Here is a 16,239-nt window from a genome sequence, read left to right as displayed (position 1 = left end):
TTGCCAAAGGAAAGGAAGCTGCCTAATGATTATGCACACCTGATATATGGTGTTGATGTCATTAGACCACACCCCTTCTCATTACAGAGATGCACATCACCTAATATGCTTAATTGGTAGTAGGCTTTCGAGCCTATACAGCTTGGAGTAAGACAACATGCATAAAGAGGATGATGTAGTCAAAATACTCATTTGCCTAATAATTCTGCACTCCCTGTATGTGGATAGGTGTCTTTTCGGTAAGTATGTATCATTGTTTAAGACACTCTCAGTTATGGTTTGGCGCTTTATGTATTATTATACAGTTTTAAAAATATATATATTTTACTTATATTTGCCATGAGTCAGATCTATGTTGGGGGTGGCAGATTAGGGGTTAATAAGTGTAGGTAGGTGGCGGCGATGTCGGGGGTGGCAGATTAGGGGTTAATAAGTATAATGTAGGTGTCGGCGATGTCGGGGGCGGCAGATTAGGGGTGTTTAAACTCAGGTTTATGTTAGGGTGTTTTGTTTCCCCATAGGAATCAATGGGGCTGTGTTACTGAGCTTTATGCTCCTTTATTGCAGGTGTTAGGCTTTTTTTTTTTTAGCTGGCTCTCCCCAATGATGGCTATGGGGAAATCATGCACGAGCACGTAAAACCAGCTCAAAGCAGCGCTGGTATTTTGCGAGATGTTTCATTCTGATCCTGACTCTGATGTTACTGTAGAAACTATGATGCCCTGAAACCCAATTCTACAAAGCGAAGTGTGTTCTTTTCATTATTAAGCTGTTATTTTCTTCAGCTCAATTATGTGGCTTTTATTTATCATGTTTCTATATGTACAATGACATTTACTGTTTTTACTTACTCAGTTCATATTAGTTATATTGTAGCTAGCTTAGGGTTTATTTTATAGGTAAGTATTTAGTTTTAAATAGTAATTATTTAGTTAATGATATTAATTTTTATTTAGATTTATTTTAATAATATTAAAGTTAGTGGGTGTTAGGGTTAGACTTAGGGTTAGGTTTAGGGGTTAGTAAACTTTAGTATAGTGACGGCGACGTTGGGGCCGGCAGATTAGGGGTTAATAAGTGTAGGTAGGTAGCAACGACATTGGGGGCGGCAGATTAGGGTTAATAAGTGTAGGTAGGTGGCAGCGATGTCGGGGGCGGCAGATTAGGGGTTAATAAGTATAATGTAGGTATTGGCGATGTCGAGGGCGGCAGATTAGGGGTGTTTAGACTCGGGTTTATGTTAGGGTGTTTTGTTTCCCCATAGGAATCAATGGGGCTGTGTTACGGAGCTTTACGGTGTTAGACTTTTTTTTAGCTGGCTCTCTCCATTGATGGCTATGGGGAAATCATGCACGAGCACGTAAAACCAGCTCAAAGCAGCGCTGGTATTTGTGTGCGGTATGGAGCTAAATGGAGCTTTACGCTGACATATTGCCTGCTAACACCGGGTTTTTGCAAACTTGTAATAGCAGCGCTATAGGGAGGTGAGCGGTGACAATAACTTGCAACACAAACACAAAACTCGTAATCTAGCCATATGTTATAAATCCTTTTCAAATCTGGGTTTTAAGATTTTAATTTCCTCTTGAGGTTTTTTGCTATTCAATGTACCCTCTTGGGACTGTACTACTATTTCTATGGAAATTAGTACTTATTTTCAGGATTCTTTAGAATTTGCATATAACCTTAGTAGAGCATATTCACATACTGTTAATATTTTTATCTCAGCTTTATCTGTGGCTGACATTACTGTTCTCTCAACCTTTTATTGAACAGTTAGCATAAGCAGTTTGCGATTTTCAATTATATATTTGCTTCAGATGTATTCATTTAATTATGTTTACTATATCTATTATTATGGTTTCAAATATATTTTATTATCTCTATCTTGTTAGGATAATAATTTGTTTGATTTCTATTATCTCCACTATTTTTGGAGGTTTAGAGTTTTTTCTGCCCTACTTTTAGTCTGGTGATGTAGATCAGTTGGTGAATGTCCTGACTACAAATGCTTGTTCTAGATCCAAGGGTCATAGATTCATATCCCGGCAGGGTTAATACAGCCCTTTGGCCTTTTTAAAATCAATTTATTGTGTACCATTTATTTGGTTAATAATAACTTCTATTTTTTCAGCTGCTGAACTCCGGGTGCAAGCACTGAAAAAGCGTTTTTTTTTTTTTTTTTATCCTTTTGGGGGAAAAAAACGCTATATAATTACTAGTTATTAAGGAACATGAAGGTGCAGTTCTCAAACCAGTCCTTTTGGTGGGTAGCAGATTAAATTGTCTTTGGAAATTCAATCTATATTATTTCTAGGGTTTTGAATAGATTTTTTTAGAATGAGACCTTCTATGGGAAGATTCTTTCTTTCTTTCTTAATACACACCGTGAATTTTTTTCAGGAGTGATTTTACCAGTTCTTTAGCAGGAACAGAGTTTTGGTTTCTATTCAATTCTATTCTTTGTCCCAAAGAAGAAGGGTTTATTTAGTCCAATCTTGGATCTGAAGACGTTATTTTGTTTTGTAAGATTCTCAACTTTCAAGTTGGCGACTTTAAGGACTATTATGCCTTTTTGTTCAGCAAGGTCATTTCATGTCCACACAATTTTACAGAACGTTTATCCTTATATTTTATTTCATTCAGACCACCATTGGTTTCTGATATTCTCTTTTTTAGGTAAGCTTTACCAATTTGTTGCTTTTCCTTTTGGTCTAGCGACAGCCTTATGTATCTTTTCAAAGGCTCTTGGTGCCCTTCTTTCTTCTTCTATTCAGACAGTTGGGTATTATGGTGCTTCCTTATTTGGATGATAACTTGATATAAGCTTAAACTTTTCTTTTATTAGAATATCTCATGAATCAACTAGTTTTGTTTCTTCAAGACTTGATTAGAGGATTTAATCTACCTAAGAGTTTTGTGATTCCTTAGACAAGGGTCACCTTTTTTGGGGGTTTCTAGATGGACTCAGTGTCATGACTTTATTGGACAAGAGTCAATTGTATTTGGCGTTAGCCTGTCCAAACTTACAGTCTAGAAAAAAAACTTTCAGTGGCTATGTGCATGGAAGATTTAGGTCTCATTACTGCAGCATCGGATTTAGTTCCTTTTGCTCGTTTTTCATCTGAGACCTCTTTAGCTTTGCATACTGAATCAATGGTGCAGGGATTGTTTTCAGATATCACAGTTGTTATTCTTAATTCCAACACTCAACTCTGTCTGATTTGGTGATTAGATTATCATTGTTTTTTTCAGGGGGCCTCCTTTTGTTCGTCCTTCCTGGATTGTATTCTTAATGGATGCAAGTCTCTGACAGCACAAGGGGTTTGGAAACTTCAAGAGGCGAGGTTACCAATCGATATTTTACAACTCCGTGCTATTTGCAGAACTCTTTCAGGCTTGGCCTCTTTAAGGGGAGAACTTTTCATTTTTGCTTTCAGACAGACAATATCACAACTGTGGCATATGTCAATCATCAAATAGGGACTCAAAGTTCCTTAGCATTTAAAAAAGTATTTTGAATATGTTCTTAGGTGGAATTCATCTCCTGTCTAATTTCTATGATTCATATCTCAGGTTTAGACATTTGGGAGGTGGATTATCTCAGCCATCCGACTTTACATCCGGGAGAGTGGTTTTTCTATACAGATGTGTTTTCTCAGTTTCCAAGGTACCTTTTCAGGTCCAGGTATCCTCAGGTGAAGATGGTGGATGCATTAGCATTGTCTTGGTTTTGCAACCTTGCTACATCTTTCCGCATCTGTTTTTTTATTCCATAGGTGATCTCTAAAATCTAATTGGAACAGTCTCATGTGTTTCTGATAGCATTAGCATGGTCTCACATGTTTGGTATGTGGATCTTGTTTGGATGTCTATTTACCATTCTTGGCCGCTTTCGCTTTGGCCAGCCCTCTTGTTTCAAGTGCCATTTTTTCATCGGGATCTCAAATTACTAATTTGAAGGTATGGAAATTGATTAGTGTTTAGTCATAGGGGTTTCTCTGATTCAGTTTTTATCACCATGTTGCAGACTTATAAGTCTGTTTCAAGGAAAATGTATTATCAGGTTTGGAAAACCTATATTTTATAGTGTTCTTCTCATAAATTCTATTGGCATTCTTTTAGAATTCCTAGGATTTTACAATTTCTTCAGGATGGTTTGGTTAAGTTTGTCTGCAAATTTTTTGAAGGGACAAATCTCTGTTCTTTCTGTCTTATTTCTTAGAAAGATTGCTTAACTTCCTGGTATTCACTGTTTTGTTCAGCCTTTGGTTTGTATCAAGCCTGTTATTTGATTAATTTCTCTTTTTTGCAGTCTTAATTTGGTTTAAGGATTTTGCAGGCTCTTTCTTTTGAGCCTATATTTCCTTTGAACATTATCTACTTTCTTGGAAAGTGTTGTTTCTTTTGGCTATCTCTTCTGCTAGAAGAGTTTCTGATTTATCAGCTCACTATTGTGTGTCTCATTATCTGCTTTCTCATCTAGATACGTTGTTTTGTGGACTTCTTTTCCTAAGGTTGTGAATTTGAACAACATTGGTAGAGAAATTGTTGTTCCTTCTTTGTGTTCTAATCGTAAAGAATTCTTTGAGAGTCCTTTACATTCTTTGGATGTGGTAAGAGCTTTGTAATTCTATATTGAGGTTATTAGGATTCCAGAAGACTTCTAGTATATTTGTTGTTTTTCTGGTTCCAGAAAAGGTTAGAAAGCCTCTGCCATTGTTTTCGCATCCTGGTTAAAGCTTTTGTTTTTCAAGACTTATTGGGAGGCAGGGCAGGCTCCGCCTCAGAGATTTACAGCTCATTCTACTAAGTTCAGTCGCCATTTCTTGGACTTTTTCAGAATGAAGCTTCGGATGATCAATTTGCAAAGCAGTAATTTGGTCTTTTTTGCATACTTTTATTGTTTTTATTATTTTTATGTATTTGCTTCTTCTGAAGCAGTCTTTGGTAGAAAAGTTCTTCAGGCAGCTGTCTCAGTTGGATTTTACTGCTTTTGATTTAAGTTTTCTCTCTAGTGACTCTTCTGTGGACTTCCACATCTTGGTTATTTCTATCCCATACGTCACTAGCTCATGGACTCTTGCCAATTACATGAAAGAAAACATAATTTATGTATGAACTTACCTGATAAGTTAATTTCATTCATATTGGCAAGAGTCCATGAGGCCCACCCTTTTTATGGCGGTTATGGTTTTTTTTGTATAAAAGCACAATTATATTTCCAGTTCCTCTTTTTGTATGCTTTTTTAATCATTTTATTATCACCTCACTACTTGGCTATTTGTTAAACTGAGTTGTGGGTGTGGTGGGAGGTGTATTTATAGGCATTTTGAGGTTTGGGAAACTTTGCTCCCTCCTGGTAAGAATGTATATCCCATACGTCACTAGCTCATGGACTCTTGCCAATATGAAATAAATTAATTTATCAGGTAAGTTTTTACATAAATTATGTTTTTCAACAATTTTCTAATTTACTTCTATTATTAAATTTGCTTTGTTCACTTGGTATCTTTTGTTGAAGAGCATACCTATGTAGGCTCATGGGATCTCAGGAGCATGCATGTGTCAGGTTTGAACTTTGTTAGCATCGAAATATCGAGACTCGGCCACAAGCTAAGAAACTTCACAAGGACTTACACTTGCTTGAATGAGGCTTAGATGATAACACCTCCATAACGCCCACATGCAGCCCCAGAAACTTGATAGGTTTCTGAAACTCTGCTTATCCAGCAAGACTGTTTTACCCTAACAAAATAGACATGTGAATAATTTACTATTAGAGACATTTACATACCTGATTAACAATCGTGTTTCCATAAGGTTGCACTTGTAACTATTATTTTTCTGCGTTGCTAGCCTTAAACATTTCATGTGTGAGAGATCATGTATTGAGACACTTAAAGTGACAGTCTAGTCAAATATAAACTTTCATGATTCAGATAGGGTATGTAATTTTAAACAACTTTCCAATTGACTTTTTTTTTTATATTTATTATTTTTTATTATTATATTGGTCTTTTGATACAATGAAACAACAATGCTGTTACAGTACAATTATTTTCAAGATAGTACAGGTCATCACATTGTAACGTGGTAAATTACAACCAGCTGCCATGTCTATTCAATCTGAATGTCCAAAGTGTTCCCTCCTGATAACAGTGAACTCGCAGTGGTTAACCAAAAAGAAAAAAGTTAAATTAATCCGTGATAAACAGTATCACAGAAATAACAAATAAACGTATAACAATAACTATAAATATGCCGAATCTCTCAAAGCAAAAAAAAAAATTAATTGTATACATCTTTAGCTCCTCCCATACCCTTCAACCCAATCCTTATGTATATGTAAAATAATTAGTGTGTTGGTCTAGGGTTTAGGCATGGGAAAGAGGAGAATGAAAATGAAAGTGAGAATGATGGGCGGAGGCAAGATCACCACTTGTGATTTCCTCAGTAAGTTCAAATGCAGGTAATAACTGCTCAGGTCACCCCAGAGTCCTGTGTATAGCTCCTTATGTCAATTTGTCGATCATGTTGAATATCCTCCCAAATAAATTTTAGATCATGGAAAAATTCCAGTTTATTAGCTTTAAAGTAACCATATTCTTCTAACCTCAATGTGTCAGTCATGTGGGTAGACCAACTAATCACTGTCGAGCAGGACTGTGACTTCCAAAGTTTAGCTATTAAGGATCTAGCAGAATTCAAAGTCAGTTGAATTAGTCGCAATCTACATTTACATACAGGTAATAGATTAAGTAGTGCTGTCGTTGGGTCAAGTTGATATTGTTCCCTCTGTCCCAATATGAGTTTTATAATATTTTGGATGTTCTCCCAAAAAGGTTTCAGCTTTTGACATTCCCACCAAATGTGTATCAACGTCCCCCTTCTCCCACATCCTCTCCAACACAAGTCTGAGGAAACCGGAAAAATGCTTTTCAGTCTAGCTGGTGTCAAATACCATCTGGTCAATAGTTTGTGATTTGTCTCTAAGAATCTTGTGGAAGAAGAGGACTTCCTTGTATTATTAAAAATGTGCTTCCATTCAGTGTCAGTAAGCGTTTTATTTAAGTCTCTGTGCCACCGTTCAGTATAGTCTGGGGGTTTCGGGTTCTGGGCTTTAGCTAGGAATTTTCTCGCCCAAAATAGTGTGTGTTGTGCTGGAAGATTCCCTGAGCATACTGTTCAAATGGGGTTAGTTTTCTTATGAGGAACTGCTTAAATGGATGAGTGTGTAACAAATGGTGTATCTGGTTGTATTTTAGCCATTTAGTAAAAGCCCCTCCCAGTGCTTCTGTTAATTCTGATCTATTTTTGAGTTTACCATCTCTGGTCATTGTATATAATGGTACTGTGTATCCCATCTCCCAATTAGTCAGATTATGTAGATCAAACGTTATACCTCCCAGTAATTCGTCATTCGGGAGATGGAGGATATGGGGGATCTCAGTGTTGATATTCCTGGATATTTTTTAATAAGAGAGTCCCATAGCTCAAATACATGGTGCAAAAGAGGAGCCAGGGAGGACGGTTTTCGCCCGCTATCCAGCATAAGGCACCTGGGGATGGGGAGTGCAGAATATGTGAGTCCATTGGGATCCAAGCCTTAGAATCACTATTTCTGTGCCATTCTATGATTCTCTGTAAGCATGTGGCTTGGTAATATGCTTCTAGGTTAGGCAGTCCCAAGCCTTTTCTGACTGGTCGGAACATAGTTGATTTTTTTAACTCTGGGCTTTATGTTTCCCCATACAAAGGAGTTTAAGGCTCCTGGGCCTGTGTGAGAAAGCTCTGTGGTAAAGTGATTGGGACAGCCTGGATAGCAAATGCTCATTTTTAAGATTTGGAGCCTACCCCACCATGAAAAGGAATGATCTTTCCAGGCCTTTAAATCAATTGTTACTGTGTTAAGGAGACTAGTGAAGTTAAGATCTAGAAGAGATTTTGCGTTTGGAGTAAGTTGTATCCCTAAATATTTTATCGCTTTTGGCTGTTGTTTGAGGGGGCAGGTTTGTAACAGAAATTGGAATTCTGATGCTGGGAGGGAGATGTTCAGGATTTCAGATTTCTGTTCATTAATTCTGAAATTGGAGAATTCTCCAAACTGTTTGAGTTCTTGTTAGACTATCTGTACTGAGGATTGGGGGGAGGAAAGAGTAAAAAGAATATCATCAGCATATAGTGAGAGTTTATACTCTAGTGGGCCAATTTTAATCCCTGAAATTAGTGGATTTATTCTTATTCGTTGAGCTAAGACTTCCATACTGATAATGAATAATATGGGTGAAAGTGGGCAGCCCTGCCTAGTTCCATTATATATATTGTGAAAGGATCTGAGACCATGTTGTTGACTCTAATTTTTGCCGTGGGTGCTTTATAAAGACTTTGGATTCTGCAAAGCATTCCCTCTCCCAACCCCACCTCCCTCAAAGTGGTGAATAAGAATTCCCAATTTAGGCGATCAAACGCTTTCTCCGCATCTGTGGATATAACTACAATGTCCGTATTTGTGTGTTTAGCGTGCTCTATTAATTGAAGGGTCCTAATGGTGTTGTCTCTGGCCTCATGACCAGGCACAAATCCTGCCTGGTCTGAGTGAATAATTTGGGGTAGAATTTTATTTAATCTATTGGCTAGTATTTTAGTGTAGATTTTCAGGTCCATTTTTAGTAATGATATGGGTCTGTAATTACCAACTAGCTTAGGGGATTTACGGGGTTTAGGGATTACTGAAATTTGGGCTTCAAAGTATTCTGGTGGGAGGTGGCCTGTTCCATCAATATGTGAGTAAAGTTCCAAAAGGTGAGGCGCTAATATATCTCTATATGTTTTGTAATATTTGTTCGAGAACCCGTTAGGGCCTGGGCTCTTATTTAAGGGAAGGTCATTTATAGCTTTTATAATTTCCTCCAGTTTGATTGGTTAGTCTAATTTTTCTTTATCAGTCTCCTGGATTTTGTTCATGTCTGCGCTCTGGAGATAAGAAGTCAACAAATTTATGTGGTTTGTAGTATCACGATTAGGGAGATTATAGAGCTCCCCATAGTAGTCTCTGAAGGATTTAGCTATCAGATTCAAGTCTACTACCTCCCTTCGATTTTCCTCTGTTATGCTTAATATATAGTTATGTAAAGATTTGCTTTTTAATGCCCTAGCAAGTAATGTTCCTGCTTTGTTACCCCCCCCCCCCGTGGAAATAGATATTTTTAAGATAAAGGGCTTTTCTGCAGGCTTCTTTATGTATGTAGTTTTGGAGGTGGAGTCTGGATGTGGTTAATGTATGCAATAAGTCCTTCCTCTGAGGGTGGCATTTGTGTGCATTCTCATCATTTTGTAATTTCTGTAGCAGAGTTCTATAATTCGCTAGCGACAAACGTTTGTTAGTAGCTTTCTGTTTCAACAGTATACCTCTGAGGACTGTCTTGTGGGCCAGCCAAGTCACTGGGGCGCTAGTCTGATTATTAGCATTTAACCTGAAATACTCCAATATAGATTCCTTAGTTGGTGTCACAACCATAGGGTCATGTAGCATAGCTTCGTCTAGTCTCCAGAGAAATTGGTGAGTTGGAATTGATGGCCAGGTCATTGAAATCGAAATCGATGAATGATCAGACCATGCTATTGGTAAAATGGTGGCCTCTTATATGAGGGGCAGGTTACTGTGGTTTATAAACCAGTAATCTATACGTGAATATGATTTAGCTGGGTTAGAATAAAAGGTATAATTGCGTGCATTAGGGTGAAGTGTGCGCCAAGTGTCCTTAAGGGTGAGGCTTCAAGCATGTTAATAATTAAGTTTCTAGTTTTGGGTGTTATACTACGACCATGGGAACAATCTAATGCTGGGAATAACGCTACATTAAGGTCTCCTCCTAGTATGAGTGCACCTTTCTGTATTTCCAGTAGTTTATGACTGATTGTTTTTAGAAAATGGGCTTGGCCTACATTAGGAGCATACATATTAGCCAAAGTGACCGGTCTGTTGAACAGTAAACCCACTAAGATGATGTAGCATCCTTCCCTGTCTAAATACCTTTCCAATAACTGAAAATGTGTGTTTCTGTGGAATAAAATTCCTACCCCATTCTTTTTTTTGTGTTAGAGTGGAGGAACGACGTAGGAAATTGCCTTGAATGGAACGAAGGATCTTTGTTAATTACAAAGTGCGTCTCCTGGACAAAAACAATGTTTTCTTTTTCTCTTTTACACCAATTAAGCGCAATAGATCTCTTAGTAGGGGAGTTTAGTCCCTTACAATTTTGGGAAATTAATCTAATTTCTTTAGGTGGTGTGCCTGTGTGTGTATTGTGTGGCATGCTTATTTACCTTACCGTCTTGGAGTCGCACTTCCGAGAAGGTACTATGGTCATCAGTCATGGTCCCCAAAGAAGTATTATGCGTGAGTTTTGTGTGATATTTTGTCTCACCTCCGCCCAGGATAAGAAGTGAAATAAAGGTAGCAAACTTGAGGAGGTGTAAAATACCTCCACCCATTCCTAAGACTTGGATTAAAAATGCATAAGTATTAATAATTCGGCATTGACAACAAAACCTTTATACAAACAATGAAACAACATACATTTTAACATAAAAATTCCTTGTAACAAACTCCCAATAGTAGATGGGATTCATTGGGGAATTAATTCAACCTTTAAGGGTTGAAAGGAACCTAAAGAGGAGGAAAAGGAGTTTAATGGATAGAGAGGAATGTTTTTGTTTTTTGTTTTTTTTTAGTTTTTTCTTCGTTCCTTCTCCTCCCTCTATTGCTAGAGGGCGAAATTTTACCTGGAAACAGACTGTGAACTCTCATTATGCATTTGCTTGTGAGTAACAGTAGAAAAGAAAGCCAAGCAAAATATTCCCAATTAAATGAATTTTAAATTAAGTAGCCTTAATTAATGTTCTGTTGCTGCCTGGATCTGTTAATAATGGAGTGCCCAAATATGTCCTGCAAATCCTCTTCAGCTGGGGTTCAAATCTGCTGTGTTTTTCCTCTGTCCTGTGGAAACATCCCTGGACCTTTTCCTTGTTGCTTGTATCCAGTGGGAGCGTTGGGGCTTTGATTGTGATGTATTTCCCTGTGTCGTTGAGGTATCAGAGGGTTCCAGTGAAGGCAAGGACGGCTTAGGGATATCCAGTGCTTGACAAAAGTGCTCTAGATCTTCTATGGAACAATATGTTGCTACTTTATTATTTTTCATGACCTTCACGCTGAAGGGGAATCCCCATCTGTAATTCAGCCCTTGGTCCCGTAGGTGTTGTGTGAGGAATCTTACCTCCTTGCGATTTTGTAGTGTGATAGGGCTAAGATCTGGGAAAAATTGGAGTTTAACCTCATCCATTTTAAATGTTTGTTGTTTTCTAGTGGCACTTATTATTAATTCTTTATCTGTATATCTATGAAATCTCATGATGACATCTCTTGGAGGCTCATTGTCTCGTGGCATAGGTCTCAGCGCTCTGTGTGCTCTGTCCATCGCCAATTCTGGCAGCTGGTGATCCTTCAGTAGTTGTTTAAATATATTTTGTAGGTATGAGGGGAGGTTGTCATTAATTACCTTTTCTGGGATACCTCTAATGCGTAGATTTTGCCTCCTACTCCTATTGTCCAGATCTTCAAGCTTCAAGTGTAAAAACTCTACCTGAGATTCCTGTGTTTCTATCTTCCTGGTGAGAAGTTCCAGGTTAGATGTAGTCTCTTCTTCTTGTTCCTCTAAGTAGGCCACCCTGCCTCCCAGGTCGGCAACATCTTTTTTAATCACTGAAAAACCATCTTTCAATATTTTACTGACTTTTTGAAAAAAGGAAGAGAGGTCTGCTTTAGTCAGCAGGTTCTTGAGATCCGCTCTGGTTATAGGGGCCTCCCCATCAGACGGCAATATTTCCCGATGATCCTCTTGTGACAGCTGTGAGGTATCATCATCTTCTAAGGAGGGTGACTGTATTGTCTTAAAAAAAGAGTATTCATCTTTGAGCTGGGGGTGTTGGTTATTTTTTCTCCCTTGTCAGTTTTAGTAACCCTCCTAGCTGCCATGTTATGTATAGTATTTCAAAGGCCTCTGCTGATCTTGCACTTAATATTTTATGGAACAAGAGAAGAGAATCTATGTGCTGATTCTTTGCAGTGGTCCCCGTGTCTGTAATTATAACCAACACTGCAGGCTTGATCTGTAATTATCTGCCTTCAAATTGCCACTATATGGTAGTACAGTCCTTTTATACCTTTGGGCCTTTTATTGATAGGTGTCCGGTCTGAGGTTATTCAGAAATCATATAAACTAGGCCTTGTTCAGAAGTCGGCACTTGTGCTGTGTATAAAGGCTGTGCCAGACCGTTTGCTTGTAGGGTTTTCTGTAGGAAAACAGCAGGGGCACTCTGTCTGGGCTCTTTACCTTTTTATTAGTGATCCTCTTTTAACCCTCTGCAACTCTCTCTGTGTCTGCTTGAGATCTACTTCCTTCCCACTATGATCTTGTTTATTTGCAAAGGCCTGTGTTACTTGTAAGGCCCCACACAGCCTTCTAATGTAAAAATGGGGTTTCCCGGTCAATTTAGCAGGGGCACAATTTTAACATTTGCTCTGGTTCATCCCTTTTAGATTTCTATGTTCCCTTTTTCTCAATTCTGCCTGCTGCTTGCCCCTGAGATCTTATTTGCAGCTCTGGTGTTTATTTTGGGCAGCCGTTAACCCTCTGGAAGCTTTTGTATGTATAATGAGGTATGGGGTTTCCAGGTCTAGCTGCAGGGGCTCATTTATATTAGAGGCTTCAGTTTGCTTAAAACTGCATTTTACTCACATGATGTTGCTTTATTTGTGTTCCCTGGTTTTTCTTACATCCTCTCTATTTATTTGTGTGGGTCAGAGAGCATCTGAACCCACAGTAATCTCCTTTGGTGCCAGTTTGAACACGGAGCATTAGCAATACACGTCCATTTCACTTAATGGTCGGCTCCCCTTCCCCCAATTTACTTTTATCATCAGTTTTGCTTTGTTCTCTTGGTATTCTTAGTTGAAAGCTAAACCTAGGTAGGCTCATATGCTAATTTCTTAGCCCTTGAAGGCCTCCTCTTTTCTGAAATTAGAAAACGGGGGTATGGGTAATAAAGGGATTATCTATCTTGTTAAACAATAAAAATTATGGGTGTAGACTGTCCCTTTAACACAACTATAGATGCTTTTGGCAGGAATGTCCAGTATCACAACACTGGGAAAGATAGGTAATAAGAAAAAAAGAGGCCCCTTGAGTGTCTAGGATTAAAGCCAAGTGTATTGTCTCAGAAAAAAAACCAGTTACAACTTAAATACATTTTTAATATTTGAAACCTGTTTTATTGTTCTCCAACATTAACTCTTTTCACTCTCTATTGATTTGATTGTCTTTTTTTTTTAGTGTGCACAAAAGGTCAAGTGGTCAGTGGTCAATATCGAATGCTTGCAAAGCATGGTGGATATGTATGGGTGGAAACACAAGGGACTGTTATATACAACACACGCAACTCTCAACCACAGTGCATTGTCTGTGTGAACTACGTCCTGAGGTGAGAGCAATGCTTACATGACAAATTTACCACTGATGGATTTCTTGTCCATATAACTTACTAAAACATCTTTGTAATTTCTTTATGGACCTTTTTGGCAAAAAGTTGATGCTGTCTCTAAAGGTATCTTGTTTTTTTTTTTTTAAAGCAAGTTTCTGGAAAGAACAGGGCACAACTATTTCCAATTGATTTATTCAATCTATTCTAATGAAACCAATTAGATTATATGATTTAATTACATAATTTAAAGCCATTTTATGTAGTTGTCTAAATTTGACATGTGTATTTCGTTTCGTTCCGAATCAAAATTCGTACAAATTTGTCAAATTCGGAGCTTCAGATCTATTCGAATTTCAGACCCTAGCAACGAAACTAAACTAATTTGAATGCATGTGTAACAAATAAATCCAAATTAGTTCGGATTTATTCGTTACATTCGAATGGCCATGGACTAATCACAATTTCACTAGTATTGTACAGTATATTAGGTTATATCACTCTGCTAGCTCTGTGCAGGGCACATTATGTAGCTGTGAGGTTGGTACTTATGTTGATTCAGATGGGTTACACCTAATATACAGTACATAATACTAGTCTAATACACAGCACATCCCACCTAACACATACCGAACTTCCGAATTTAAGAATCGAATCTAAACCGAATACATCTAATTTATTTGAATCCAAATGAATCCGAAACGAATGCATTCGATTTGATCCGAAAACGAAATTATAAAAAATCTGAATCGGTCCAAAACAAACCAAAACAAATGTTTCTGCCACGCACAAGTATAGGCTAGTATTCATCCTAGTACAAGCAATAATTGTTTCAACTTTTTGCAGCTATTTCCAGTTTTTAATAAATTTAATTGATTTCACAGTCTAATCAGTTTTTTGTGTTTTTTGTTGTCAATAGTGAAATTGAAAATAATGACGTTGTGTTCTCAATGGATCAAACGGAGTCACTGTTCAAGCCACATCACATGACCATGAGCTCCATCTTTCACAGCGATGTTACAGATAAGAGCAACTTCTTGTTCACAAAGCTTAAGGAAGAACCAGAAGAGCTGGCACAGCTGGCGCCAACACCAGGAGATGAAATTATATCTCTGGATTTTGGTCAGCGAATTATACTTGATACTTCTGCCTTTTTAAAAATGTTTTATTGATTTTTATCAATTTTAAATAGATTAAAGGGACAGTCAAGTCCAAAAAAATCTTTCATGATTCAAATAGGGCATGTAATTTTTTTTTTATTTTTTTTTAATATTTTTTATTGAGGTTTCAAAAAGCAAATCACAATAAAAGAAGAGAATACAGTATGCACAGGTTGTCATTACAAAGCATGCCAAATACATTACAATGTTGAGTGTATACAAACAATCTAGGAGGGAGAACAAGCATTAGTGACCAACGTTAGATTACAGATGTGATTTGCCAATTTAAACGTGAACCTTCTAATGAACTCCAGAGGCCTCTCCAGGACCTCAAGCATAAGCAAAATAAAACAACTTCCGAAGGCTAATGTAAAATAAGAGAGACCACTTTTGGGCCTTAAACCAACCTCATTTTTCATTTTTTATATTAGTTATAGGTAGAGTTATAAGTATTATAGATAGGTATTATAATATAATATGTGGGTATGTTGCATTTAGGAGAATATAGTGTAGTAAGAAACAATAAGTTTGGGTCCAAAAACTTTAACTCTATTTGTAGGTAGTATTAGGATTGATAGGAGCACAAACTTTAACTCTATTTGTAGGTAGAATTAGGATTGATAAAAGCACAAACTTTAACTCTATTTGTAGGTAGTATTAGGATTGATAGAAGCAAAAACTTTAACTCTATTTGTGGGTAGTATTAGGATTAATAGAAGTGCGGCATAGGGTAGATGAGCCGCATAGTTAGCACTCCTGAACTAGGAGGTACATTATTTTATAGTTAAATGCATCCAGAAAGACCAACCACAGAGTAGCTAGAAAAGGGAGAGAAGAGAAAAAAAAAAAAAAAAAAAAAAGGGGGCGAAAAGGGTGGTGGGGATTTGGGTGGGCAGGGGAGGAGGGGAGGGGGAGGAATTAGTTGGAGCATGGAGCCTACAGCAACTGCTCCCTGTGACTGCCCTGGAACAGGGTCAGTGTAAGTGCTTCCATATATCCCAGATTTCCGAATGTAAAAGGACTTTGTTGCGTTGGGTAAAGATCGGACTCTCCATTATTTCCAAATAGGACATGGTTTTGACTACTTCTCCCCATGTAGGTGGTGTTTGCTGTCTCCAAAGTCTTGCTATAGCTAGCTTGGCTGAGATAAGTATATAGACTGAGAGAAAGGCCTTTGGGAGTGAGGCTGTGTCTAAGTTTAAGTGCAATAGGGCTGTTTGCGGGGAGTTGTGTAAGCAGGGAATTAGGTTTCTACATTTGTGTGAGACAACTTGCCAAAAGGAGGCCAATTGCGGACATTCCCACCAAATATGGGCCGGCGAACCCACCATCCCACACTGCCTCCAGCATAATGGAGAGTTGGTCTGAGAAATTTTGTATAATCTCAGTGGGGTGAGATGCCACTGTGTACAGATTTTAAGATATAACTCTAGTAGAGTTACGCAGTGAAGTGCCTGTTTGGTTAGGGCCACCGCTTGGACCCATTCGTCCTGTCCCGTTCGAAAATGAAAGGCCTTTTCCCAGGCTAATGTGTAAGCTG

At 37.9% G+C, this 16,239-nt stretch overlaps 1 protein-coding gene across 2 annotated transcripts in view; it reads left to right on the top strand.

The window, feature by feature from the left end:
* The window catches only part of EPAS1 (endothelial PAS domain protein 1), a 260,593-nt gene that overhangs the window by 200,666 nt on the left and 43,688 nt on the right, over positions 1 to 16,239 (top strand). For both annotated transcript variants that reach the window (XM_053712255.1, XM_053712256.1), the window contains exons 8-9: positions 13,395 to 13,542; positions 14,459 to 14,661. In XM_053712255.1, the coding sequence (XP_053568230.1) occupies positions 13,395 to 13,542; positions 14,459 to 14,661 (351 nt within the window). The remainder of the gene's footprint in view (positions 1 to 13,394; positions 13,543 to 14,458; positions 14,662 to 16,239) is intronic.

The sequence above is a fragment of the Bombina bombina genome, chromosome 4, assembly GCF_027579735.1.
Source record: "Bombina bombina isolate aBomBom1 chromosome 4, aBomBom1.pri, whole genome shotgun sequence".
Taxonomy (NCBI): Eukaryota; Metazoa; Chordata; class Amphibia; order Anura; family Bombinatoridae; genus Bombina; species Bombina bombina.
The sequence above is the reverse complement of the archived record's forward strand: the minus strand, read 5'-3'. Positions and strand labels throughout refer to the sequence as shown.